The sequence below is a fragment of the Metarhizium acridum genome, assembly GCF_019434415.1.
Source record: "Metarhizium acridum strain ARSEF 324 chromosome Unknown scaffold_573, whole genome shotgun sequence".
Lineage (NCBI taxonomy): Eukaryota > Fungi > Ascomycota > Sordariomycetes > Hypocreales > Clavicipitaceae > Metarhizium > Metarhizium acridum.
Window position 1 is genome coordinate 483,313 of NW_027094043.1, and position 26,407 is coordinate 509,719.

The following is a 26,407-nucleotide window of genomic DNA, read 5'->3' on the forward strand; positions in this document are numbered from 1 at the left end:
ACTACGCAAATAAAAAGAGATTACTAGTATTAATTTTAAAGAAGAGATATAAAGTATACCTTATTCGTAAAAATATTAAAATTAAGCGACCTAATAATAAACTTAATTAAAAGAAGATTAAACTATTTCTTATTAAACGAAAAATCTTAAATATTAACTATAAACTATTATTACCTAATAAAATAAGAATTTATCCTATATTTTATATATTATTATTAGAGAAAGTATTAAATAAATTTATAATTACTATAAATATTATAATAAAAGATACTAATAAATATAAAGTTAAACGAATACTTAAAGTATAAGAGAATATAAAGAATTATTATTATCTTATTAAATAAAAGGGATATTTAAACTTTAAAAACACCTAAAAATTAGCTAAAAACCTTATAAATTACTTAACGTTACTTAAATAGTTTTATTTCTAAGAAACGTATTTTAATTAATCTTTTAAGTATCGCCTAATAACTTAATATTAAACTTAATATTTAAGAAATAAATTAAAGTAGAATTTAAATTCTTAAAAGAAGTAAAAAGAACCCTTATAGTCTTTTAAAGCTATTTCGCTTCTTTACATTTTATATACTTTAACTCTTTAATATTATTAATACCACGTGTAATTACACGTATTATTTTCTTAAACTATAATTTCTTTTATTTTCGTAAACGTAAGACCTTTTAATTCTTAGCTAAGATACGCTTCTTAGCTTCTTTAAGCTCTCTTTTAAGCTTATAATATTAATTTATAATACTATAAAGCTATTAAGGGGTTACCCTTATAATATTATAATTCTTTTACTTATTTATTATATACTTTATATAATAACTCGAATTAAAAATAAAGGCTTTATATTAAGGAAATTCTATATAAGCGTAATAAGCGTAAGCCTTTATAAGAGATAAAGATAAATTATTAATTATTATAAAAAGAAGATTATTCTAGTAAAGAAAAGAAGTAAATAAAGCTTTAAACCGCTATTTTAAGATACGATTAATTAATATAATAGCATATAATAATAAAAGAAAAAAAACGTATAATACTTAGCCGGCCTATTTTAATAGCCTTAAGAATAAAACTAATAAAGAAGGGGTATAATATTATAAATAATATTATATAAGAGACGAGACGAAATTATACTAGCTAAAATAAGTATAACTTATAGGTATAAAAAGAAGGTAAAGGCACGTAATTAGCTACGTAACTTAAAAGGCAATTAAAGAGGTTAATATTTAAACGTATTAATTAAGAAGAATTAAATTAACTAAACCTTAAGTTAATTAATTAAGGTTTAAAGGGATTAATAGTTAAGTTAATTAATTTAAAATTATAATAGAGAAATAAACGAGTACTTAAGAAGAAGGTATTTCGTTATAATTAAGTAATTTAATTCTTTATTAATTAATTTAAGTAATAGTTTTATTATTAAGAGTTATACTCTTAATAGCCTTATTATAATACTACTTAAAAGCTACTTTATAGCATTTAACCTAACTTACTTTCTAAGAAACAAACCTATTATGCCTTAGAACCTAAGCTACCATTACAAGTGTGTTTTTAGAAAATTACATAATCTAGTTTTTAAGCTTATAATAAGCTTTAAGGACCCACTTTTTTATGTGTGCTAATTGGTTATAATATTAGCTAATTTATGTATTTATTATTATAATTCAAGTATTTTATTAGATTTATTATTAATTATTTAAGCTTTTTTGAAAATTAAAAATGTAGTTTTCTTGTTAATGCTCTGATAAGGACCCACTTTTTTATTATAAGCTTATAGTTTTAGATTTATATTACTTATTCGTAAAACTTATAATTCTATAAGTATTTTATTAGATTTAATATAATTTTTTATATTTAAAACTATAAAAACTATAAAACTATAAAACTATACTACAGTTAATGCTCTGGCTAGAAGCTATAGAAGTAGTGTAGTTTAGTAGTTTAGTAGTTTACTAGTTTTTAGAGTTTCTAATATAATAAATAATATTAAATCTAATAAAATACTTATAAAATTATAAGTTTTACGAATAACTAAAATTAATCTTATATTATACGCTAATATTAAAAAAGTGGGTTCTTATATACTCTTATAAGCTTAAAACTTAAAAAACTATAAAATATAGCCTTTATAGTATAGTATAATATAAATTAATAGCGGCATAACATGACACCTAGAGGAAACTACGTGATGGCCTTGAACACCTGGATACTAGGACAGCCACCTGACCAGCGCACCGGGGCCAACCCGGACTCAGCCCGGACCTCTACCACACACGCTTTAACGAACCGCTACTAGGACAGCTAGCCTAGTAGGCACCTTTAACCTACACGATCTGGAACACGCTCTATATAACTATAGGTTATAGCGGGGCGGGGATAACCTGGAATAGAAGCGAGGGGGTTTTTCTTCCCATATAAAGGGTTTTCCTACTCGAACTACATGTAAAAGTACTAGAATAGCTATAATAGCTCTAGGGTACTCAAATAAATAAATAAATAAATATAAATTAATAAGTTTTTAAAAAATTATATAATCTAGTTTTTAAGCTTATAATAAGCTAAAGGACCCACTTTTCCATATAAGCTAATTAGTTATAATATTAGCTAATTCATGTATTTATTATTATAATTCAAGTATTTTATTAGATTTATTATTAAATATTTAAGCTTTTTTAAAAATTAAAAATGTAGTTTTCTTGTTATAGCTCTGTCCACTGTCCACTTGGGCCACCCCAGGATTCCTTCATCCTCCACCAGACACCATCCCACCCAAATTCTGGTAGCTGACTGTCCTCAATTCCCCGCTTTACGTCACAAACGAGGAGCTACCAAAGCCTTTTCAGACCGACGTCTTAACACCCCATGACGACGAATACCCAACCATTCTACTCAAGCCGAGTATTTGCAACATGTCTGAGCCTGCGGCAGTAGAGCAGCAATCCCAGCGGGTCGATGAGACTCCAATTTCACCTATCAGACCAGATGCAGCCAGGAAGCACTCGCTTGAGAATCATCTGATGCACCGACCTAATCGTGCGGAGCTCGTGGAAAGTGGGTTATGTCTCTCCGTACACCTGAGCAATATCTAAGCTGAGTTTCGCCATCGTATTCAATTCTGCAGGTGGACAGAGCGTACTGACAATTATCCTTGGGCAGAGAACATCCTACCGGCATCATCTGCCGCACCAGGCCTTCTCGCACACCAGAAAGAGGTATATGCTCATTCAAAAGTCGCATGGCTGTCCCGGCACAACGGCAACTAACGTGACTCTTAGCTGGAAAGAAGTATGCTCGAGGACAAACTTAATGACAAGATTTCTCACCGCCCGAGTCCAGAAGCCCTGGTTAAGGGCGGTGTCTTGCATGAAGATCCACGAACTGCGGACCAACAATATGAGGAAGCAATTGAAGACGAGTATGCGAAGTGTGAGGGTGGCGCTTAATTATATGGCGCTTAACTGGAACCAGCACTCTCTGTAATCTCATACTCTTTGGAATACTGAATCTGCGATCCGAAGGGCGGAGGGGCGGTGGGAAAATTGAGACAAAAAGCTAATCTCACATTGACTCTGACTGCAGTGCAGGGAGGCACACTTTGGCCTCTTTCCTGGTCGATGTGGCGCGCGCGCGTTGCCCGGGCTTTGCCTTCGTTTAGATCGGCTAGTGCCCGATAATGTTTCAAGGACATTACACTGAACTGTTATGCGGCCTGGACAAGAAGAGAGCGCAAGTCAACGGTGTGCAAGACATGGCGACTTCTTAACCATATTTGTTTTTCATTGGCTGCCGAATTCTAGTGAATATTCAGATGTGGCATCTCATTCCAGTCCTTCATGAAGTAACGGGCATGTTTGTTGCAGCTAACTGGCGTGCAATGCATATTTTCAACTGCCGAGTTAGTACTGAGAAGCGAGTGCTGCTTTTCAACGTGCAGTGTCGAGGGATATTTGGCGTCTACCTCTAAAAAACAATGGGGAAAACTTGAGGAGTGTGTTCTGGCTAATTGTACTGCTTGGGTGGAGGGGAGTAACTCCATTGCCGCTTTAATTTTAAGACCACGTGGTCTCTATCCTTTATTTCACACTCGATACATGATTTAGTATTCTTCCATGTGCTTCTTATTAAATCAAGTCTAAGACAAATACTCCATGTCTCCCGAGCCCAAAGCAATAATTCTAGCATAAACTTCCATCCGCGCGTCGTTTCATCAGAATAAAAAAAAACAGAAAGGAGACGAAAGGAGACGAAAGGAGATGAAAGAAGATGAAAGGAGACGAAAGGAGATAAAAGGAGACGAAAGGAGACGAAAGGAGAAAAGCAATAATGAACGAAAATTCGCAATGTACGACCACTCCAACACGAGGCAACTATCACGATCGGCGACGAGGGTTTACATAGCCGGGGCTATAGCTGGGGCTAGGTGCTCCGTGTTCGTGTGCCGATCTGTTGTAATTGATAACCTTGGTTCCATTGGACGATGTCTTTACTTCAATCGCATGCTTATCTGTTTTACACCTGTTAGATGTTTGAGCTTGAGTATTGGGCCAAGAGTAAGACGAGGACTTACCACCTCCATACTGTCGGTATGTGCCAGAAGGCAACGAGCGACGGTTAGAATTTTCCATGGAACTCGCGTATGATTCGCTGGAACAAGAGTAGGAGCTTCCGACCGAGGCAGCCCGGCTTGGGGCAGGCGAAGAATTAGGGCTATTTTTGGTGCGTGCAAATAGAGGAGAGAGGTGATGATCGGCCACTTGAACCCCTTGCGGTGGCTCTATGTGTACGAGGCTTCAGAATGTATGAGATGGTATGAAAGTAGAGTAGGGAACAAGAGAGATATGACGGGAACATTGAAGGGGAAGACGCTGATATATATGTATACCAGACATGAGCTGGCCAGCAAAGGAGAAGCCGGTGGCCTGCGGGCTCGACCGTGGCCTGTCTAGTTGAGAATGAGGCAAGCATCTTGTCTGATACGAGCTTTGCCAGGGCATGTTCTTGATAGGGCTTCAAGAGCGGGAATGAGTCAAAGGGGTGCACACCTAGTAAAACCCAAGTGTGATGACGAAGACATAATCGTCAAAATTCACAGCGAAAGGATTGTAGGGCAAGAGTCAGAGTAAGGCGTAACATGGGCTTGGTTGGCTAGGAACACTAGGATCATGCTGGCCTCGTCTCGATTTGCAATAGCAAATAGCAACAAAAAGCATAGCCCATACGAAGCACAGCGACAAGTATTGTTCTCTGTTACTACATCATAAGCGAAGGCGAGGCGGAAGTGGCAAAACTTGGCCGCGTGCCCAACCAAGAGCTTGAGCAGGGAACACGACGAGTAGCAACAAGGCGGAAGCGGGAATGTCGCCAAGCCAAGCCAGAAAAATATTGTCAACATCAAAAGCAGTCCTGGGACGTGAGCATGGATATGGCCGGCAAGGCGAGCGTGTGATGGCCTGGCCCAGACCTGGCTCATATGTCTGGTGGAGTCAATGGTGTCTGGTGGCACAGCACCTGAGTTCTTCTATTTTGTTCCACTCCCTGGCACAACGGTCTGGTGGTGAGCGCAGAGGTGACCACGAGCGGGAATAGAAATGCAAAATGGGCACAATGGCTGAGTCTGAGCCACAGAAGGGCGCCATGAGCTGTTAACTGTCTGGTGCCTTGCTGCTGCCTTCGCATCCCACCAAGTTTGGAATTCGGCACTGTCGAGCTGTCTGGAGGACTGACATGTAACGCGGTGCACACCGAGGCTAACGTTTCGCGAGCGCTGAAACATCCGCCAACAGCCCACACGAGGTAAGACAACAGGTTGATAACTTGATAGGTTTGGAGGTGAATCTTGACTGATTCGCCCACAGCCCTTCTTCCAGGCATCACCGAAGGCTGGTAAGTCGGTACACACCCCTGTCAGAGGATGCTAATTAAGGCCTTGCCCCAATAACACTTTGTGCCCCCCCCCCCCCCCCCCCCCCCCCCCCCCCCCCTCTTGGTGAGATGCATGGCCGCGGCTGAACTCTGATGTGCCTTTGTTGTCAGGCGGGCTGCCTCTGCTCCGAGCCTCAATTCAAAGGGCGGGCTTGGCTCTGCGTTGGGAGGCAGTGGACGGAAAACAAGAGTGAGGAAAAAAGTAAAAGCCCAGGGCGGGCCTTTGTCAAAGTTCTCCGTTCGTTCTGGGTATCCTGCCCTCTATGGCTTTATTTCTTCCCAGACTTCTGTTGCCATCCGTGTACAATGTCCGACTGACACTAACACTGAGACTAGCATCGATCGATTATGCATATGCAGGCGGCGACCAACCCACAGCATCTTGAGCGTTGTACGGACCTGCAGTGGTTCCTGTAGAGCTACGAGATGGAGCCAACGAAGGGGAGCAACATACGATCCCCTCAGAGCAGTTAAGGCTCCAACGAGGTCACGGGACAAGGATTATAGCCAATTAAAGGCCCTCATTTTAAGGGTACATGGATTTCTTAGTAATTTACACTATGGTAAAAGTACTAACATTCGTTTAAGTACAAAGAGCTACATCACAGCCCCAACGCGATTGAGGGCATCGCGATATGAAGGTTAAAAAGGTTAAAATCTCTGCCTACGAGCCTCATTAGGTGGGTTATTAGGCTGGCAGGTGTTATCAGCTGCCTGCTCACGTGTGCTGCCATCTATTAAAAATTCGCCGTTAAAGACCTTTAATACAGCTTCTTGTGAGGCTGCTGGAATGTTAAGACTCATCAGTAGCTTTGTAAAACGCGTTATAAGGGGTTTTAGTGTGGCCGGATTTAGTCTGTCACCCAAGTCACTCGAGGTCACCAGGTATTGTGGGACCCGTGACCTCGTCGGAGCCTTAACTGCATGTGCTGTGCCTTGAATCCGTGATTTGCCTGATGGGCTGCCATTTGCCGCGTACATCTTCGGGTCTAACGCACACCTGGTTCCTCAAGCTGCGCCCTTGTTGTCAAAACACAATACTTACCAAGCACTCTGTACTTATTTTAGGTACCCGTTTAAGACGTCAATGGTTGCTTCGTATCTCCTCGAGTGCCTTCTCTGACGAGTATCTTTCCTCGTACGGAACATGCCTATTACGGCAGCAGGAAAGTAGAAGCAGCTGCCAAGGGGCGAGCCAACTTGAGTAGAGACGAATCAAGACAGAATATACGATACCTCGATACCTACCTAGCTAGGTATGTTACCAATAGGGACGCATCCGTGATTGCATATTCCTACATTGGGTGGTCATGGTTTTGTGTCTTGGGGAATCCATGCTCTCGTAGGAATTCGGTAGGTCCAAGTGCCAACATCTCATGCGCTTTGCAGTCATCTAAACATTGTTATCAGGCGATTCTCTATTGCAGTATTGCCTGGTACAGTGTGCCTGAGCCTCTAGCGACAGGCTTTGTTCTTGGTCACTTCTGAAATTACAAAGTCATGCGCGCTTGAAAGTCTGGTATTAATATGGAGGAATTACTAGGCATCTTACGTCCAGGTACATATACTTCACTAGGCACTTTAGATACTCCCCGGGTGCAATTTTGGTGTCTTAAACGCCAAGGTGCAACGCAACAATAGCTCTGTGGTGCTTTATGTCGTGCCTCCGACTCCTGAGCCCGGCCTGGTGGCACATGCATAAATGCTACTTGACCAGGCAACCAGGTTGCCAGTCTTTACCGGCCAATTTGTATTACCTGTGAACCGTGTACTGCCCCGTAACAGGCCAGGCTTGGGTGCCAGACCTGTGACTGGTTCGCAAGCCCCTCCCGCCCGCCTGCCTGCCCGACCACGTCGTCAAGTCCACTTGAGCACCACATAACGCGCGCACACACCTGGCAACAATCTCCGACTCAAGTACGGGGCAGTCGACCGTCTCCTTACTTCCGTGCAAACCGGTGTGGCCATTACTGAAGCCTTTTACTACCCACTCACTTGCCCAATTGAATTTTGCAGCGTTTGAAGATGAAGTCTAGTACATTCTTGTCCATTCTCGCCGCCTCCGTGGTTGGCTTTGTTGCTGCGGATGACCTCAAGATTGACGTGACACACTCAGTCCAGTGTGACCGCAAAACCCAAAAAGGCGACAAGGTCGCCATGCATTACAAGGGCACACTGGGTGACTCGGGGAAAAAATTTGACGCTAGTACGTACCATCTTTTGTAACTTGTGCATTTACAGCGTGAAATAGTGCTAATTATATTTGCTCGAAAAGGTTATGACAGAGGCCAACAGCTCCAATTTACGTTAGGGACTGGACAAGTCATTGCAGGGTTCGAAATGCCCTTATGCCTCATGTCTTGTATAATAGAACTAACAAAGGGATGAATTAGGTGGGAGAAAGGTCTTCTCGACATGTGTATTGGAGAAAAGAGGTCCGTCTCAACATCCGTAACTCTGCGCACTGCTTCTGGCTAATTTCTGCAAGAACATTGACCATCCCCCCCGAGCTTGCCTACGGCGAACGTGGTATCGGCCCCATCCCCCCAGGCGCCACTCTGAGTAAGTTGACCCTGCTCTGCTCGAAGTTTTGGCGCTGCTCATGTTGACATGTGTCGTGTAGTCTTTGAAACTGAATTAGTTGGAGTCGAGGGTGTCGCCCCCCCCGAGGAAGAGACAGGGAAAGGAAAGGCAAAAGAGACCAAACAAGCTGATAAAGCTGGTAAAAAGGTAATCACACTCGTGCTTAAAGCTACTGAGGCCTCTAAAATGTTCATGGCTGACAACAGATGATGTACAGGATCACGAGGAATTGTAGTGGCAAGTGGGAACATGTAGTACTAGAACCAAGGAATGTGTCACGAATGAGTATCATTACACATGCGTGCCATGTATATTCATGCAAACGAAAGCCTTTTCTGCTTTGGATCTCCCGGGAGAACCTTTCCCTTTTTTTTGTTCAAAGACAGCCGCTTCGATTCAGACTGAACAGCCACTGCCTTCCTTGGTATCTGACACTGAACTGTGTCTCGTATCGTCTGCCGCGATAAGCAAAGGTCAATGTGGTTGTTAAATGTTTTTTCATTAGCCTCTTGTGGCCGGAAGCAAATAGGACAGTCCCACCACTCTTCTCTTCTATCCAGCCCATGTTTGTTGGGATTAGGCACAACCTCCTTACCATGTCTGCCAAGTTTGGAGCCCCCAAAGTTTTGATTGTCGCACAATTGACCAAACGCCACGTTTGGGATGTAATCTTCAGCGGGTAGGCTTTCCAATACCTCGGTCTTGTCGTACTTGATTTGGCTCTCTATATTCTGGTTGGGACACTGGTCTTCCGTACGAATCATTTCCCTTCTTCCGAGGCCAAAAAAAGCCATTGTGTCTACCTTTTTGGTGCTCACAAGATGCGTGCATCGTAATCCCATTAGTCTAAGTTTCATACCTGGCATCTCTTGTTCGAGCTTTGTGAGAATCGGTAAAGAAAAGTTGTACAGCTCATCGGCGGAGCATATGGCCCGCGGCATTACAGCCTGTCGGGTAAGGACTTCGAACGTATGTAGCTTTATCTTCAAACAGAGAGTTCGGCCTTTACAATGAACCCTTTCCATGTCTTTCTCAAGTTCTTCGGCTGTCCATCGCAACTTCTCCCTTAAATTCCCAGGATCCGACAATTCTCGAAACGTGCTCTCCGTTCCAATGCTTTTTCGCTCGTATTCCTCGGCAGGTTGTATCCTAGTACGACCAAGTCCAAGGTAGCAGCTGATCAGAAACTCGAAAGTTTTGTCCCCAAACAACAAGTTGAGATATTTCCTATGTTCGTATATATCACCACAGGTTCTCACACCGAGTTCCAAAAGCTCACGTTCAAGGACGCGACCAATACCATTTACTTTCCTGGTTGGCAAGTCTCTCATGAATGTCATGATGGATGTACGATCGGACGGTAGCACGTACTGGCCATTCGGTTTGTTGATGTTTGAGCAGATCTTCGCAAGCTTTGTGTTTGCGGCAATGCCGGCTGACACTGTTATGTCTGTCTTTTGGTAGATTTCTCGTCTCATCTGCTCAATGACCTCAGCCGGAGTCGCATGTTTGTCGTGGCAGTACTCGGTTATGTTGAGGTAGGCTTCATCTATACTTGCACTTTCAAACCGCGGGTCGTAATCTGCAAGAATCTCTCGAATCTCCTGGGCTTTAGCAGTGTATTTCTGGAAGTTTGGCTTAATCAGAATCAAAGAAGGGCACAGTTTTTTCGCCACAAAGCCAGCCATGCCGGATCGACACCCGAATTGTCTTGCAACATAGTTGCAGGTCGTTAACACACCTCCGCCAACAGCAAACGGTACTTCTTTGAGCTCAGGACGTTCTAATTGTTCTACGGCTGCATAGAAGGCATCGCAGTCAATGTGAACAATGTGTTGGGTAAGGTCTCTCGACAGCTCGAACTGGTGAATAACGCGATCCGCACTTCGGAGTTCCTGGGTGAGGTCCGCCTGTTCAAGCTGACGTTTTCTTGCGAGAATTTGTTCGATCTTCTTTGTTAAAATTTTGTCTCTAACCTCCTCCCGGTTAAAGAATTTTGAGCCTCTGGAGGCATTGTAAATAATTTCTGATACCTGCGTCACCGGTTGGTACAAGAGTATGGAGGTGAGAGAGAGGAAGGGGACGAAGTCGGAATCTTACTTTACTTTGGTCTACCTTCTCTTGGCCAGCTTTGGTCAATGATGGGCCAAGTAGATGATATTTGAGGGTCTTTGATATCCCATCTGATTCTTCGGGGCAGGCCGCAGCTTCTGCGCAAAGCTGGGGACTATTGCTCTCGGCCATCCTGGCAGTGACACTCTTTGGGAAAGCACGAGGCGCGGATGAAGGGATTTGGCTGATACAGTGTCATCTCTACCCATCACAAGGGAAAAACCCTAGAGGACACAGTTTCCAGCCCAGAATGATCGAAAAGACTGCGATGATCCGAAACCAATCTGTCAATGTGAGCGTGAAAGCTGTCGTGACGCGAAACACGAAGGCACGTGAATTGCTAATGTTTGTTAGCCTCCTCTAGTACGGTGGCCCCAGCCACTTATCACACTACTCTGCACGGCATTTTTAGTGGGGCATGAATCACCTAAATGTCGTCCATTTATTGGCTGCTAGAGGCTCAAAATAGGGACAATTAAGCGCCGAGAAACAGCCATTCCAGGGTCACTGCATATCCGTGTGTACGTACGCTCATGCGATATGAAGAAGACGTTGGCCGCCATGGCCCCATCAGCGTGTGCGAAGGGCCGGGAGTGGCACCTGGGGCCTGGCATTAACTACAAAAGGCTGACTTACTGCAGGATGGTTTGACCTTCCCCGCAATCCTCCGCCTTCAATACCAGCTCGACACCATTCTGAGAGCTTCTGGGGCTCGTGGCCTTCTAACCAGAACTCTTTTGGTCAAAATTCTCACATGAAAAATGGCAGCGCGAGCCGGCGAGGAGAACGTAGCTACACTGTGAGTCGATCTATCTGGTTACCTATGGTCCATGAGTAAGTTTCTGATCAGCGAATTTGGGACTTGTTAGATTCGGAGACATACATTACTTCTATGAACCGGAAAATGCCAGACCGAGGCATCATCGTTTCGACAAAGGTTCATATGTGTACCTTTTTGAGAATGCGCACGACAGAAGGTGCCGCATAGAGATAGCGAATCAGCCAGGGACTGATGAGCAGGATGCTTTTGACGGGTGTGAGGACCTTACCAGCCCTAAAAGATTTGAAGAGATCAAGCTAATGTTGACATTGTGCAGTTCTCGACCAAACCCATGTGAGATACTCTTACAAGCAACACTGTGCTGTGTCTCTTATTGCGGCCGATTCTGTGGATCACAGTGAATGGCATCTCCCAACCTACGATCCGAGGAATGATAGAAAGTACCATTATAAGTTACACTCACTCGATATTTACTTTTGGACCCAAAATGATGCCCTACAATTTGTCAATGGTGTGAGAAGAGTCTTGCCGTCCGCCCAAGTGGAGATTTTGGACGAACCCGGCCACCCACAAACTATAGGAGTGAGTTCAGTGGTCCGGAAGCTTGAGAAAGTAGCTGTTTCAGACCCGCAGTACGGAAATACTACTTCATCATCATCGACGACTGTGTCTCAAGAACCCACAGTTGATCCGGCTTCGGCAGCTTCCCTTGATGTGTTGGCGAGTCCTCCTCCTCCGCCAGCCGGTTTCGCCCCAATGGCGTACAACCCTGCCGCACCGGCTGCACCAGAGACGATAAAACATCGTGAAAAAACACCACCACCTGATGAAGATCCATTAAACCCGTTGGCAGTGGCCGTTGCCCACGATTATCAAAAACAACCGTTCACGCCAGGGTTTCCTCCGCAGTCACAATTTTCACTCGGAATGGCCAGTCCTGGGCTGCCGCCAAATATTAGCAACACTTCTAGTTTGCCACTTCAATTTGCCGGACCTCCTACTCAGCCAAGTATACAGAGAGCCGCAACAATGCCTGCAAATTCAGGATCGGCCTTTTCAGGACTCCCAGGGTCTCCGGGCTTTGTACCACCGCCACCTCCTCCCCAACCGGCAACCCAAATCCCAGGGCACGGCACTTTCGCTCCTCCCGGGGGCTTCTCTAACTATACATACAGCCATCAAAGTACCTTGCGGCAAGATGGTCAGGATTATTCGATACATCAGCAACTATATCGGCCAACCGAGGTCGAATTTGGCGTGAACAAGCCACATCAGTATCAACCTAAAACAGAAACACGAGGAAGGCTGGAAGAGAATGCGGGGCGCCTGGAGAGAGGTGTTTCTGGCATGCTGAAGAAGTTTGAGAAGAAGTTTGGCTAGACTGTGGAGGAGCTCTACGTCCGACGCTGCCGAGGTCCCCAGCACTCTGCATGGGCAGGTGAGGTGCATGGGGATTTCAATACCTGCTGCCTTCCAACATGTTGCAACATGTTGAGAAATTCATAGGCGATTAGGAGCGTAGAGCCTATATTTTTGGGTCGAAGGTTATGCTCGGGGTGTCATACCCGAGGGGGGGGGGGGGGGGTTTGACGAGTCGTTCCCACGTACAACTCGGCTCTCTCTCTTTGGCATTGGCCTTTCTTGTCTTGTGACCGGATGGCGTTGGCGGCGTATAATACATAAGCTTGCGTCCGGCTGATGACTGGGAAGTCTGATGCGCCTAATAGTTATAGTATGTGCCTTTCCGTTGATCCATTATCACTATCCTATTCGAGGGCGTGCGTCTGCATCTCAGTTCCTGCAGATGCAAGAGCCTCCAGAGTCCAAAGGTGGACAGCCCAGCCACACCACATGTCCTTTAACTGGAAAAAAATAACCCTTGTAAGCTTGGACACTCTGCGGCACTGTGCCGAGATTCATTTGTACTAATCACCTGCAGATGGCTGTTTTTCTCCGGATAAACTTCTCTCTGGTTTGCTTGACTATTCTCCTGGCCGCGAAGCCTGGCAATTTGGAGCTGAGGTCCCCCACGCTCACCTGTACTCGTGCCAAGGTGGAAACTGAACGTGTTCCAACCTTGACCTTCGGCCCGCCATTCCCATGCCTCTATTGGCTGGACAGCTAACATGGTGGTGGCTCAGGTCGCCACGGCGGCTGACTACAATCCCCTAAATGCAGCGAAGGCGGCAGCGAGGTCACGACAGGGATTTTAAGCTAATTAAAAGCTAATATTTAAAAGGTACTTAATTTTATACTTAATTTATATGATAAGAAAAGTCCCTATAAACTTTTATATTATAAGAAATTACATTACATATATTATAATTACACTATTATTAGGCCTAATATAAATATTATTAATGTCACTTAAGGTTTACGGCCGGTGGCAGGGGCGTTATGGAGCCCGTGACCTCACTGCCGCCTTCGCTGCATTTAGGGGATGGTGGATGGCATAGCCTGAGGAGCTTTTTGCGATACGAACCAACAGTTTTACTAGATCTACAACTTTCTCCTGTCCTCACCGTTTCAAGCAATAACCAGTCACCGAGCGCCGCCCTTAACAGTTTGCGGTGTGCCTCAAGCTCCGAAGCTGTACCTACGTGTTGTGCTGTGCGTCTGTCTCGAGTTTGCTCACCAGATACAACTCTTTAGCCAACGTCTAGCCTAAGCTCCGTGATCTAGCCTGGCCAAGCCATTAAAGAACGTACCGATCAGCCGCCAAGGAAACCACACTTGAAATAGTCTACTCTGGAATTATTCCTCGTTTTAGCCTTGTTATATGCCAAGTCATGTAGTCATTTCTCTATACGGTAACAATCGGGAAAACATGCGTCTCCCACATCCACCTGTTCCGCGGACGTCCACTACCCACATCCTGATCGAACCCACCTGGCAGCTACGTCGCCGAGACCTTAACAACAAAAACTTGACACTTATTGTATGTTATTTCGTTCATCTTAGGAATTCAAGTCCTGCTGTCTAACAATGGACACCCCACAGATTATTCTAGCCGTCATTGTGTTATTTGCACTCGTATCGGTCCTTTTTGTCGCTTTCTTTAGAGCACGTCGTCCCCGGCCAGACGATCAAGATGCGGGATCAGGCGGGCGATGGCCAGTCCTCCACGTGTTAGGGCGCAAGCGATTTGGTCATAGAAGATATGAACAAACTTCTGGTGAGAATCTCGATGGCGAAGCACAGATTCATCAGCTCGAACCAACGGCAGTGTCTGCCAATCACGTCAATACCCTCCGAGATTCACGACAATCAGGGAGCAGAGCGACACGAACGAATCGAACCGGGGCTTCTGTTGACCGCAACACCTCTGTTCGTTCTGTGATGACATTGCCTGCATACCGTGCTACTGCTGGGAATAATGAGCAGGTTCTCGGGAGGGAAGGCGATAGAGATGGCGTTGACGTCATTGTCGATCTCCCTACTGCTGAGGAGGAGGAATCTTTACGGGAAGAGGAAATGGAAGCAATATATCAAATACGAATTGCTAGACGAGAACAGATTGCGCAGCGTGATGAGCTGAGGCGACAACGCCGCGACGCTCGACAGCGAGGTGACAGTAATAGCTTGGCCGATGCCAGAGCACGATCTCGCGCTGCTAGCAACAACAGCAACCTTGACGAACTCCACCAAGAAGTTAGTCGTATACAAGACCAGAGACAGAGATCTGTTTCCAGCGTTTCATACGCAGATTTGGGCGTTGCGCGACACGACGGGACTCGGATCAGGGCGAGTAGCAACGAAAGTGAGCGTATCGGTCTGCTTTCTGATGCTGCCAGCATCGCAATTTCAGCCCGATCTGAGCTTGGTTCATCATTGGGACTGCATCGCCGAGAACGAAGCGTCAGCTCTCTGGTTAGTGTTGATAGTGAATTTAACCCGGAGCCATCCAGGACGCGGGCGAATTCAGGACCTACTGCACCAGGGTTACTGAGCGGAGAGCCCGCGGCTGCGTCCAGCCCAGAGCTTGTGGAAGTTGACTTGGGATTGGAACCAAACCCCCCTCCAGGGTATGAGGTTGTGTCTCTTGAAGATGATGCCGGGGAAGTGGCAGGACCCATGACCCCGTCGAATGAGCCGCCACCGGATTATTCTGGACCAAACGAGCATATCCCGCAGACTGAACAGACATCAACAGGGCCTGCTCATCCAATTCCCGGAGAAAGGAGAACACCGTCTCCGCTACATACATCTAGGGGGGTTGGCGGCGCACCTCAGTTACCCAGCTTGCGGATATCTAGGCTTCCGGCGATTGTAATCCAGCCACTGAACGAAGAATCTCGAGATGATAATGTATTATGATCAGAGGGGAAGTGATGTTGGGCCTTAACGAATAATGACGGTTGCGTGGCGTTTTGGATAGTTTTTGCCGTCCTGTTATTTATTGCTCTGGGATTTCCCAGTTCGGCACTTTTCAACCGTGGCAAGCAATTATGCTTCGCAAGGAAATATATTAATGGATATCTCGGTTTGCTGCTCATGTGGACGGCATCCCTGAAAACATCACTTCTGTTCGCCGTACGTTGCACGGCTTTTGCCCCTGGTCTTTCATTGTAAACGGCATTGGGAATTATAGAGTACATACTTATACACTTGGCAGTCAGTTCGATGAGAATATGGTGTTTTATAGTCACCATGACTCCTTTTTGTACTCTTTCATACTAACCCCAGCGTACATTTTAGATTCCGGTCAGAAGCAGGACAAAATCAATCAGCCAAATGACCTGGTATTGTTGAGAGGAATTTGAGAGAGAGTGGAAGAGAAGAGGCAGGATGACGCTCGAGGTCTGATCTACTACTTGCCTCTTGCACCGCTGTACACCGTGTCCGTCCCGGCTACCCCCAGTTGAACATTGGTAATGGCTGTTGGGGGAAGGCTTCTCCCTCCAGTTCACTACAACAGACCATGAAACAGCGGAGTGTAACTAGAGATTTCTTTGTTTTCGAAGCGCCGAGGAGCTGCCGTTACAGAATCCTGACTCATCACAATTTGCTGGATGTCTACTGAAGGTATGGGAGCGGTTGAGTACATAGAAATCCACCTATAAGCATGCGGCTCCTGTTTTTGAGGCACAGTTCTCACAAGACAGGCCATAAATTTCCACGGGTCGTTAAGCAGTCTGCACTAAATAGGAACTCAGATAAACTGTCTCGTCATTGCCTACGGAGTAGGTATGGTCACCAAAACACCTCTTGGGCCCCCTGGGTACCCACGTGCCTAGATGGATTTCTTTGATGTCCTAGCCTCTCAGAAGCTCTAGTTGGGTGTGGACAAGGGCATCCCCTAAATGCAGCGAAGGCGGCAGCGAGGTCACGACAGGGATTTTAAGCCAATTAAAAGCTAATATTTAAAAGGTACTTAATTTTATACTTAATTTATATAATAAGAAAAGTCTCTATAAACTTCCATATTATAAGAAATTATATTACACATATTATAACTATACTATTATTAGGCCTAATATAAATATTATTAATGTCACTTAAGGTTTACGGCCGGTGGCAGGGGCGTTATAGAGCCCGTGACCTCACTGCCGCCTTCGCTGCATTTAGGGGATGCAAGATGTGGCGGCCATGCACCAACATTAACAATCATTGGGGTTGAGCTTATCCAAGCGTTACCTAAGCCAGTTGTCGGCTCGATGGCAACATGGCTTGGGCTGCGGGGTCTTGGTAAGAATCAGTAATACTACCTACCTAGGTACCTACCTACCTACTTAAGAGGTACCCAGGTATTTGGTGGCGGACTTCCTGCCATCCAAGAACATCGTACCTATACCTGATACATTGGATGAGCGGATGGGTCCGGCTTTCTCAAGTCTCCATGTGGTACCGATACACCAGACTGATCTAGCGATTCGACATTTGAGAACAGTGTCGGGTCCTGCTCGTTAACAACTGCGTATACATGGGCTTGAAGTGGGGCAAGCGGCGGGTGCTAGGGGCGGGGTGCTGGTGTAATAATGTTGCCGTCCATAAAGCTCTGGGCCTTGGTCACTTTTAAATGTCTGGTTATTCAAGTGAGCCAAGCAATGAGTGGCTCGAAGTCTACCTACTAATTCTAGATAGATAGACACATATCCCAAGTCAAAGCTCTGCAGTATATTTATTGTTGGTTGAACCTGCTTGGTGCTCAGAGTCTCGGTCACAGAGGTGCCAGGCAATAATGACTGGGCAAGCTTGGTTGGCTTAATTTCTCGGCTCTTGAGAGGAATAGCGTCACATCGAGTGGTGACAGCAAGCACGACGCAGCTCGACTCATTGACATACCAACGCCCCCCGCAGCCAACGATGAAGGTACCGGTACATCAGTGACATAACGACCCTAAAGGTCAATGTCACAGCTACCTCCTGTCCAAGTGCGGGAGTTGGCGTCAGGCTAATGCTTGCCAGGTGGATTCGTTGGGCGAATGTCCCACTGAGATGTCTGGTCAGGATTACCTTTGAATTAGTCAAGCTGCTCGAAGCTTTCTGAGCTATAAGAGCTCCGCGTCTTCCGACTCTCTTTGTCCATCTTCTACAGGCTTAATTCATCCTTGATTAAACTATCGGCCTGAACGTGTCTCTTGACTACCCTTCTCTTCAAAATACACGAGGCTTCTGCAACAGAACAACCATGGCCCCGAAGATTGCCATTGTCTTTGTATGTCCTTCCAAACTACCTCACCTCATTTTGACTTTTGGTAAACCACCCAGAGCCGACGTTTGTTTGAAGCTTGTCATCTGGCCCTCCACTCCTTTGCTTATCATTACCATCTTCTGCTTCTTATATCCGTCCGGGTGTTTCATTCACTGACTTAAACCCTCTCATTTAACAGTACTCCATGTACGGCCATATTCGGCAGCTCGCCGAGGCCGAGAAGAAAGGCATTGAGAAGGCTGGTGGCACAGCCGACTTATTCCAGATACCTGAAACGCTCTCCGATGAAGTTCTGAGCAAGATGCACGCTCCTCCAAAGCCTACTGATATTCCGGCTCTCGAGGATCCAGCTATCTTGACGAAATATGATGCCTTTCTTCTCGGTATCCCTACTCGATACGGCAACTTCCCTGGGCAGTGGAAGGTTCGTGACCCCCCCTAAAGAAATGAGGTGTCAGCTATGGTGCTGTCTACGAGTACCATTACTTAGGCTGCTTAAAACTAACGTCTGAGCTAGGCCTTCTGGGACAAAACTGGTGGCATTTGGGCTTCTGGCGGCTACTTTGGCAAGTATGCTGGAATCTTCGTGTCTACTGGCACCCCTGGTGGTGGACAGGAATCAACGGCAATTGCAGCAATGTCCACCCTTACCCACCACGGCATTATTTATGTCCCTCTTGGGTACGCAAAGACTTTCCCCCAACTAACTAACCTCTCTGAGGTCCGGGGTGGTAGTCCCTGGGGTGCTGGTACATTTGCGGGGGCAGATGGATCACGCCAGCCGTCTGCTCTTGAGCTTGAGCTAGCCACTATCCAGGGTGAAAACTTCTATCAAATTGTCTCTAAAGCCTTCGGATGACTGCATGATAGGAATGGCGAGAAGAGGGGGGCCTTGCCTGGAAACGGAACACAGCAAAAAGCAGCAGGCTCTTCCCCGACAAATACCACACAACCAAAGAGAAAAGAAGTAAAGGGGGGACCATGCGGATTGCCTGTTAAGTGTACGGTACTATGAGATACACGTGCAAATATGGATGGGAAATGCTCTTATAATTAGTATGGGTATAGCTCAAATTTCTAGTCTATGTTGAGGACATTTATTTCCTCCGTTGTTGATAAATATTAGCCTGTGTTCTAACATGAAATCTCGAACCTGACGCGGCTCAGCCGTGTCGGTATTATACACGCACCAGCTAAGCCGCCCGCATGAATATATTCATTACTAAAGAACACTTGTGAGCATGGTGGACTATAGAGTTCTTGCAAAAGATACAACGGCCCTCTCAGTCAACGATATCCAGTGTTTAGAGTAGCCTTACTTATCTTGTCATTCCCGATCAGAGATGGGGAGACTGACTTGCCGAACGAATATTATTTATGGTTTCCCGACTGATAAGGCACTGTAATGCGTCGGTCAATCAAGAAAATGGCGATCTCTGACTCCTCAATAACAAAATTCCTGATTCATGTGCTAGGAAAATGTTGAATGCACGCAGCCTGCCCCATCATCTTCCCAAAGTGAAGTACCATCAGCCTTCGCAAATATGCTTATTTGAGACTAGGAGGAAGGAAGGAATGGCCCGAGATGTGACGTGCCCAACGGATCAAATCTCAGTTCTGGCTGTACGATTTTCATGGCTATTTGTCACTCCGTATGCGACGTTCATCTCAACTCTATACGATGAATTTTGATCCCAGAAAGTAGAGGGAAACTAGGAGCCAGAACGGATGGAAGCTGCCTGGGGCTCCGTGTAATCTCTCCGTCATCATTTAATGGTCTTCATGGATGACAAAAGGCCTTGTGAGAGCAGAGATGTTCAAATTCCACACACCAGCCCCTACGACTACAGTCATGACTACGGAGCAGCAGAAAAGGAACAGAGTGGCTGATGGTATTTGCCACTGTTTGTTGACTCTTGCTGAGTTGTGAGATAAACCCTGCATTACCGAAGAAATGACACGTCCTGGAAACATTAGAATGTATTGAACCTCTGCGTCCAATATTTGTACACGGGTAGTGGCTAATTGAGAGCTACCCCTAACTATCAGGTACCTACCTTCGTCAATACCTACTGAGGTACCAAGTAGTAGGTAGAAATGGGAGTCCCTCTGTCGGATGGCGTCGCTAGTACCTGTGAAGGCTTGCGGTAATAAGTCTGGAAGTTTTCCATCAATCTCTGGGTGGGAAAATGTGCAAGGGCCTGTGACGGCAGAATAGTAGAATGATTATTGAGTACGGAGTACTCCGTACGAAGGACATATAAAGCAGTGAAACGGGACTCCGTCCTGGTTATTCACAGGACGAACCTGGGCCTGGAAAAGTGAGAATCGAAGTGTCTCAAGATCAGCCTTGGCCACATTTATTATCAAGCCCGTCGGCGTGCCGTCCAGGCTGCTCTCAACTTTCACCGGAGCCCAGAAGCAAAACCAGTTGAGGCGTCCAATAGCCGCCGCAGAATTTTGATGCACGTATGTATGCTGAATCATACAGTCAGTGACATGACGCAGTTGGTATCTGGCCACGGCTGGTAATATACTTTCAATACATTGTAGTATCTTATACCAGACGCTGTAGCTTGCAGGATGATAGCAAGGCGGATAGGACATTGATTTCTCATTGACTTCATCTCAACGGAGATGCACCCCGACAAAGTACCTCCAACTGTCTGCCAAAGTTCTCAAGTTAGGAAAGGCCCTTCTCCCCACAGGTTCATCCAATAATGCGCGAAAATAACATTGAAGGACCCAAGTCAATTCCATGTGAGATAAAACGAAACTACCAGACCTAACTACCCAGGCACCTACTTTAGGTAGGTAATCTTAGCTAGCACACAGCAGAGTCTGTGTGATGATTGATGATCAATGGTCTGGTGTCAGTGCCCCTCCCAGCTTTACCTGGTGCCGCGGCCCACACACGCCACATGAAGCACATATGCACCTACATCTAAGTAGGAGATACCTACCTACCTACCTAGGTAGGTACCTACTAGGTACTTAGGTAGGCAAGGTAGTGGCAGGTACTTATATTGGGTCGATGCCTTATTGATCGCAATATGTTGACTGGCGGCTCGTGATGGCTTGCATCCGATGAATCGGATCTGGTGGATAGCTACCTGAAGAGGCTGGCAAGCTGGCTTTCTCAGTTCCATGACTGCCTGGCTGACGCTGACATTATTGGCCAGCTACCTTGCTATCCTGCTTTGCACGGGTGTCAGGCTTCTCTCCCCGGACCCCTCGCGCACAGTCGTCGCATCGTGAACCGGGTTACCTTGGAACCTACTTCTCCGTGGAGGGCACAAGACATATGCATCATTTGCACGTTCAAGTATCTCTGTCATTCAGACGGCTTTATTATGCCCCCTTTCTCAATCCAGTTGAAAGAAAGATAGCTCGGTAGGCTAGATGGTACGGAGTAGGCCGGGCAAATCTCTTGGTCAAGTGGCGATCGCCATTTGCGAGGCCCAAATCATGCCTGAGCGTTGCCCTTTTTTTTAAGAAAAAAAAAATGGGAAAAAGAAAAAAAGAAAGGCAATGGGTCCTGCGCCGCGTAGTATTTACGTACCGAGGTACAGGTCGTTGTGGCTGGGCTTGATCGATACTTGCTTGGATGTGGATGGTGGTGAATGCTCGGCATAGCGACTGTCAAGACGTGGCTTGGGACTCAAGCCAACTACTACAATTACATGGGTCAAGTATAGTAGTACCCAAGATCACATAAATTGATCGAACCTTGCCCGCGTCTTTAGGCCCCTGACAGCCCAGGACAACCCTTGACCCTGGACAGTTGGAGAGCATCTACCCCGTAGCGGGCGCATCTTGGGTATGGCCCATGCCGGCGCTGATCGCGGCACTTCAGTGTTTGCTCTTTCCATCCCCTCTGGTGTGCGAAGGCTCCAGTTATGTATCTACGGGGATAATACGCCAATTAAGAGCCGTAAATAAAAGGTACTTTATTACACACTTTAATTCCACTATAATAAAGGTCACAATAAGCATCCAAGTTACAAAAAGCTACATCATATATCACTAGATATAAGCCACTATCATGTCGCTTGAGGTCACTAATCATAGCCGGGATATTGTGGGTCCACGCGACCTGCTTGGAGCCTTCGCACACCAGAGGGAATAGTACTACTACTCAGTTCGGAGCACCCCGTACTCCGTACAATAACCATTGATTGCCTGTGCTCTGTGCGCAAGTACGGAGTACTCAAGTAACTTACTAGGTAAGTACGGAGTATTCCGCACCCAAAACGCATTTTGCATTAGATCAAATGGTGGTTGGTCTTCATTTCACTTGCTTAGCTGGCGCATGGCCCGTCGCCGCAGCTGATCCGATGTTGCTTTTAACCCAACACTCCGGCAGCCCAAGGCCCAAGGCTCCTAGCCCAGCTTTTCCGACCTCGCCCCCAACCAACTTGACCACATTGCTCAAGCACAGCCAGAGGGCGATGCAGCCACGAGTCAGCAACCCAAGGCACATGGCGAGGAGGTGTGCTTGAGCCAATGTTCTTCAGACTCGATCGTCCGGATTGTGCATGCCGCTCTTCGTGGCGGTCCCGCCGAGGTTGCATACCGGCTCGTTGGTTACGAGAGATTGCAATGCGGGCTGCTTCATTGGACACCCTGGGCACCAGGCGGAGTTCCTTGCTGGGTCAACTCTAGAATCCTGGCAAACAACGGGTGACACGAGCGACAACGACCGAGCCTCAACCGTAACTGTCATCGATATCCGGAGCACGTCTCCTCCGGGTTTCCGCGAAATTGCTGGGACGAAAGGCAATCCGCCACCGGCAGATGGGAGTATCCCCTCAACTCTCGGCCGTTGTCCAGCCCCTGGTTCATCCAATTCAACTAACGGAGTAAGGCTGGCTCTAATATTGTCATTCCTGGAACACACGGCACTCACCAAGCGCCCGAGGAGGACAAAATTCTCGCACAACAGAGCCGTGGTAACTGTGTCCTGTCTTCACGAGATGTCACCGCCCATGCGCGCCGCCAACACATGACCTGTCATTCCTGACCCATTGCTGGCTCCTCTGACTCTTTTGGTGGCATCCACATTCAGAGAACCTATTGTCCCAGCCTCCGCATCCTGTCTGGGGTTCATTATTGCCCAAAAATGCTCTTACCTTCAACTACCGGCATGTCACACAGAGGCCGAGCAGACGACTCCAGCAGCCAATGGTACCTTCGTACGTGTGCCCTTCATTGGTGGAGTATATGTATCAGCAGAGAAAGACTCCCAAAAGGGGTGGGAGGAAGCTCGAGATTACATGGTAATACTAGGACGGAGTAGTAGCGGTTATGCCACCGAACGAGCTTTGTTTCTGTTGCACTTCGTCGGCCAGAACCAAAAACTACGCCTTCGTTTGCGTTTGCGTTTGCGTTTAGTCAAGCCCAGGCATGTAAACTGAACCGAACTCGACTCAGAAAACCACAGCCAACAGAGAGAGCTACGAGGAATCTACCGACGTCTGGCAAATCACGGACTCCTTGCTCCCCGTGCCTCTTCTTTGATTCTGGATGCTCTACGTCGCCATTGGTGTTTGCCCTCGTCCGTCGTAGTAGAGCCCTTCTTCCACTTGGCCGCCTTATAAGCGAATACCAGCATTTGTCAAAGAACAAGTTCTGGCCAGAATCCTGTGAAGGCTTAACAGTCTGCCGAGAAAAATAACTCAAGTTGCTTTCACTTATTTCTCGGCGCAGTCAACGTTAGTAAATATTCGACATGCTGGTAGCAGGAGCAAGGACGGCAGAACGCTCCTTTGAGCGGAACTCGGCAAGCTCTTCCAACTTCGCAAGGCATCATTGGCGTACAACTGTCAATATGCCATCTATTATCGAACGGCTTCCTCACGAGCTTCAACATATCGTCTTTTCCAACTTGGACTACCAGTCACTCATCTACCTCTCCACAATGAACCGATATTTCCAGCGAACCGTCGACCCGCAGAAAATGTCGACAACAACAGACAAGGCTCAGTTTGTGATGCGAGCTGCCAAGGACTTTCCACAGCACCGGCCGAACGAAAAAGGCCATGACTTCAGGCCCGGAAACTTTGAATGCTACATATGCTTTCGGGTTCGGTCCCCAGACAAGTTTGACATGCTGCAGCCGCAGGCAGCTTTTGTTGATGTACGAGGCTGTATCGTCAGGGATCGAGACCCTGATTTCCGGATCGACAGACAGGTCATGTTGCGACGCTTCTGTATTGATTGTGGGGTGAATGAAGGTATTCATGCACCCTTTGATTGCTTAACAACACGGACGGGCAAAGACCTTTGGATATGCAAGTGTCCCAGCGTTTGGTCCAAGCCAGCTTGTCTGAGATGTCCGCAGTGCCGGTCTAGCTGCCCATTACGGCCGAAAGCCTCTAATTCAATCCGGTCGAGCTCATCAATAGCTGTTACAAACCCTCCGGATGCGGCTATAAATTCAATAGAAGGTCTCTACCATAGACCTCACAGCAATCTCGTAGCTACTAGGGACTTTCTCAGGTGTAGGAAGTTGCAAGATTGTCCCTACGGCCAGCAGGCCTTCATTCCGTCCGGCCAATTTCGTCAGTAGCTGCAAATACTTGAGTAGCTTCGATTCAACGGTTACTGCAGACCTCCTTCTGCAGTTGTTCTTCTTCCCTTGCCCTCTCTTCTCTTCCGTTCGCTTCTCTCCCTCCGCCGCAGCGAACCCGTCGGCGGCTGTCTTTTTCTTCATTTCTTCTAACGGCAACACTTAATCTGACACCGGGGCTCAATCTGAAGACCTCAATAGCCTTCCGGCAAAAGCATCCAATTTGGTTGTGGCATTCACGGCCCTGTTAGGATGAACCCCCCGGATAGGCTCTATCGCAAAGAGCAGCAAGGGCAAACCTTTGGCATCTCCGAGAAAAACTCTTGATCAAGTAATCAAGTCTTCCAGCCCCTCCAGGAGCTCTGCCTAGCTGGCTCTCGATATCAGAAGATACTAAAAGCAGCTACAAGTGCAACTGGCTTGGCAACCGGGAACAATATCTGCAGCAGCAATTAGACTCGCAAGATACCGAGGCCTCATATCGGCATATATGCGTGGGGCTAAATGGAAATCGTGGCTGTCGGCAGTCCAAATACAGACGCCTTGGCAACGAGCCTGGCAGGACCCCTAACTAACTTAAGGGCTTCCAAGGCAGAAGACGCTTGAAAGCACACCAACTCTTCAGAAGCTTCCGAGTCACAAGCTTCCAAATTAGCCAGCCGCCCGACTGAGCCTGTCAAATTCAACAACTTCGGCCAAGCCTGGCTTCAAGCCTTAACTGCAGTTGGCTCTGCTGCGAGCTTCCAAATGAGCCAAAATTTCGTCAAAGTCGGCAGCCCGCTTTACATTTCTTTATATTAGTAGTAATGGTAGTGGTAGTAGCAGCGGCAACCACATCGGCAACGGGGGTAGTAGCGTTATCACATTAGCGGAAGTATCACCTCGAATTACAATAGAAGTCACCAAAACTCTGATGAGTCACTGTCCCCTGAGCCTCTGAATAATGAGTGGAATGAATTACCAACGTAAACACCGGAGACTGCCATGCCAGCTGGTGAGACAGCCCTCACAACTATTGATGTGGCCGCGGACTTACTAGCTAGATGGACCCAGACCAAGGACTTCTTTCATTATTTAATTGATCCATATCTTCCAACCGCGACAAGCAGCATCATGTCAACTGACCTTACACAGTATCAACGAAGGCAGACAGAGGTAGCTGTTGCGCCTCAATAGCCTCCGCTATACGTCTCATTTGATGTCACATTTTTAAGTCGTCAGTGTCCTACCACGCTTTCCAACAGACTGTTGAACAACCTTTCCCCCAGGCACATTAGTCCATGGTCATGTTTTCTCAGTACCCCGTAAGAGCACCCCGACAAGAACTGGCAAATTAAATATTGTGTGTGATCCAGCCTGTCATTCGGGAGATCAGGGTGCAAGTAGTATTTCCTCGCTTCATCTTGACCTGTTAGTTCTAAAAATAATATGCTCTGCCCACGTTTCGCCAAGCCTCTTCAGCATCGCCGTCGAGAGAGCAACTGCGTCACGAGGCAAAACTATAAAGTGGCTATATTCCTAGTCAATGAGAGCACTTGGTGGATGCACCAAACATGAAGGGATCAATCCATTGAATAGCCAGTTACAATCATGATACTTGACAGCAACACAAAGGCGAATGTGAGAAGCCAAGACCAGGCCCCTGGCCTTGAGTGAGGTCACTATGTATCTCTCACCCTTGGAAAGCGACCTTGCACGGAAATGCAACATTGGAATGCCCGTCCAACCCCACGGAAGAGCAAAAAAATGTGTATATAAAGGCATAGCCGACACAAA

The 26,407-nt window shown here is 46.5% G+C and overlaps 7 protein-coding genes across 8 annotated transcripts; 6 read left to right on the forward strand and 1 right to left on the reverse strand.

Annotated features, from left to right (window-relative positions):
• Positions 1-2,916: 2,916 nt before the first annotated feature.
• J3458_020438 (uncharacterized protein) lies at positions 2,917-3,450 on the forward strand (the record flags this gene model as incomplete). Its single annotated transcript, XM_066122032.1, has 3 exons — positions 2,917-3,058; positions 3,164-3,219; positions 3,283-3,450. The coding sequence occupies 3 exons, from the start codon at positions 2,917-2,919 to the stop codon at positions 3,448-3,450; spliced, it is 366 nt and encodes a 121-aa protein (XP_065973022.1).
• Positions 3,451-7,954: 4,504 nt separating this feature from the next.
• FPR2_2 (Peptidyl-prolyl cis-trans isomerase fpr2) lies at positions 7,955-8,747 on the forward strand (the record flags this gene model as incomplete). The annotated part of the gene is made up of 6 exons (XM_066122033.1): positions 7,955-8,135; positions 8,205-8,262; positions 8,323-8,364; positions 8,418-8,491; positions 8,553-8,659; positions 8,730-8,747. 6 exons carry the CDS (start codon positions 7,955-7,957, stop codon positions 8,745-8,747), a joined length of 480 nt encoding a protein of 159 aa, XP_065973023.1.
• Positions 8,748-8,826: 79 nt separating this feature from the next.
• Positions 8,827-10,756, reverse strand: J3458_020440 (uncharacterized protein; the record flags this gene model as incomplete). The annotated part of the gene is made up of 2 exons (XM_066122034.1): positions 8,827-10,545; positions 10,613-10,756. 2 exons carry the CDS (start codon positions 10,754-10,756, stop codon positions 8,827-8,829), a joined length of 1,863 nt encoding a protein of 620 aa, XP_065973024.1.
• A 387-nt stretch (positions 10,757-11,143) lies between these two features.
• On the forward strand, positions 11,144-13,767 carry J3458_020441 (uncharacterized protein). Of its 2 annotated transcripts, none has more exons than XM_066122035.1 (4): positions 11,144-11,423; positions 11,494-11,660; positions 11,722-13,286; positions 13,345-13,767. In XM_066122035.1, exons 1-3 carry the CDS (start codon positions 11,386-11,388, stop codon positions 12,783-12,785), a joined length of 1,269 nt encoding a protein of 422 aa, XP_065973025.1. In that variant the 5' UTR covers positions 11,144-11,385; the 3' UTR covers positions 12,786-13,286; positions 13,345-13,767. The 2 variants fall into 2 exon arrangements, with proteins under 2 accessions (XP_065973025.1, XP_065973026.1); XM_066122036.1 differs by having other exon boundaries at positions 11,494-11,658.
• A 140-nt stretch (positions 13,768-13,907) lies between these two features.
• Positions 13,908-16,430, forward strand: J3458_020442 (uncharacterized protein). Its single transcript, XM_066122037.1, has 2 exons — positions 13,908-14,343; positions 14,406-16,430. The coding sequence occupies exons 1-2, from the start codon at positions 14,185-14,187 to the stop codon at positions 15,720-15,722; spliced, it is 1,476 nt and encodes a 491-aa protein (XP_065973027.1). The 5' UTR covers positions 13,908-14,184; the 3' UTR covers positions 15,723-16,430.
• A 1,062-nt stretch (positions 16,431-17,492) lies between these two features.
• ALTA7_2 (Minor allergen Alt a 7) lies at positions 17,493-19,299 on the forward strand. Its single transcript, XM_066122038.1, has 4 exons — positions 17,493-17,717; positions 17,814-18,063; positions 18,239-18,484; positions 18,578-19,299. The coding sequence occupies exons 2-4, from the start codon at positions 18,037-18,039 to the stop codon at positions 18,917-18,919; spliced, it is 615 nt and encodes a 204-aa protein (XP_065973028.1). The 5' UTR covers positions 17,493-17,717; positions 17,814-18,036; the 3' UTR covers positions 18,920-19,299.
• A 3,299-nt stretch (positions 19,300-22,598) lies between these two features.
• Positions 22,599-23,069, forward strand: J3458_020444 (uncharacterized protein; the record flags this gene model as incomplete). The annotated part of the gene is made up of 1 exon (XM_066122039.1): positions 22,599-23,069. One exon carries the CDS (start codon positions 22,599-22,601, stop codon positions 23,067-23,069), a length of 471 nt encoding a protein of 156 aa, XP_065973029.1.
• Between the last annotated feature and the right edge of the window lie 3,338 nt (positions 23,070-26,407).

Bases quoted from the DNA above. Each gene is read 5' to 3' on its own strand.
- J3458_020441 (XM_066122035.1), top strand. From the start codon at position 11,386: ATGGCAGCGCGAGCCGGCGAGGAGAACGTAGCTACACT. The intron at 11,424-11,493 runs GTGAGTCGATCT...GGGACTTGTTAG, and splicing joins GAGGAGAACGTAGCTACACT to ATTCGGAGACATACATTACT. The intron at 11,661-11,721 runs GTGAGGACCTTA...GACATTGTGCAG, and splicing joins GCAGGATGCTTTTGACGGGT to TTCTCGACCAAACCCATGTG.
- J3458_020442 (XM_066122037.1), top strand. From the start codon at position 14,185: ATGCCAAGTCATGTAGTCATTTCTCTATACGGTAACAATCGGGAAAAC. The intron at 14,344-14,405 runs GTATGTTATTTC...GACACCCCACAG, and splicing joins ACAAAAACTTGACACTTATT to ATTATTCTAGCCGTCATTGT.
- ALTA7_2 (XM_066122038.1), top strand. From the start codon at position 18,037: ATGGCCCCGAAGATTGCCATTGTCTTT. The intron at 18,064-18,238 runs GTATGTCCTTCC...CTCATTTAACAG, and splicing joins CGAAGATTGCCATTGTCTTT to TACTCCATGTACGGCCATAT. The intron at 18,485-18,577 runs GTTCGTGACCCC...CGTCTGAGCTAG, and splicing joins ACTTCCCTGGGCAGTGGAAG to GCCTTCTGGGACAAAACTGG.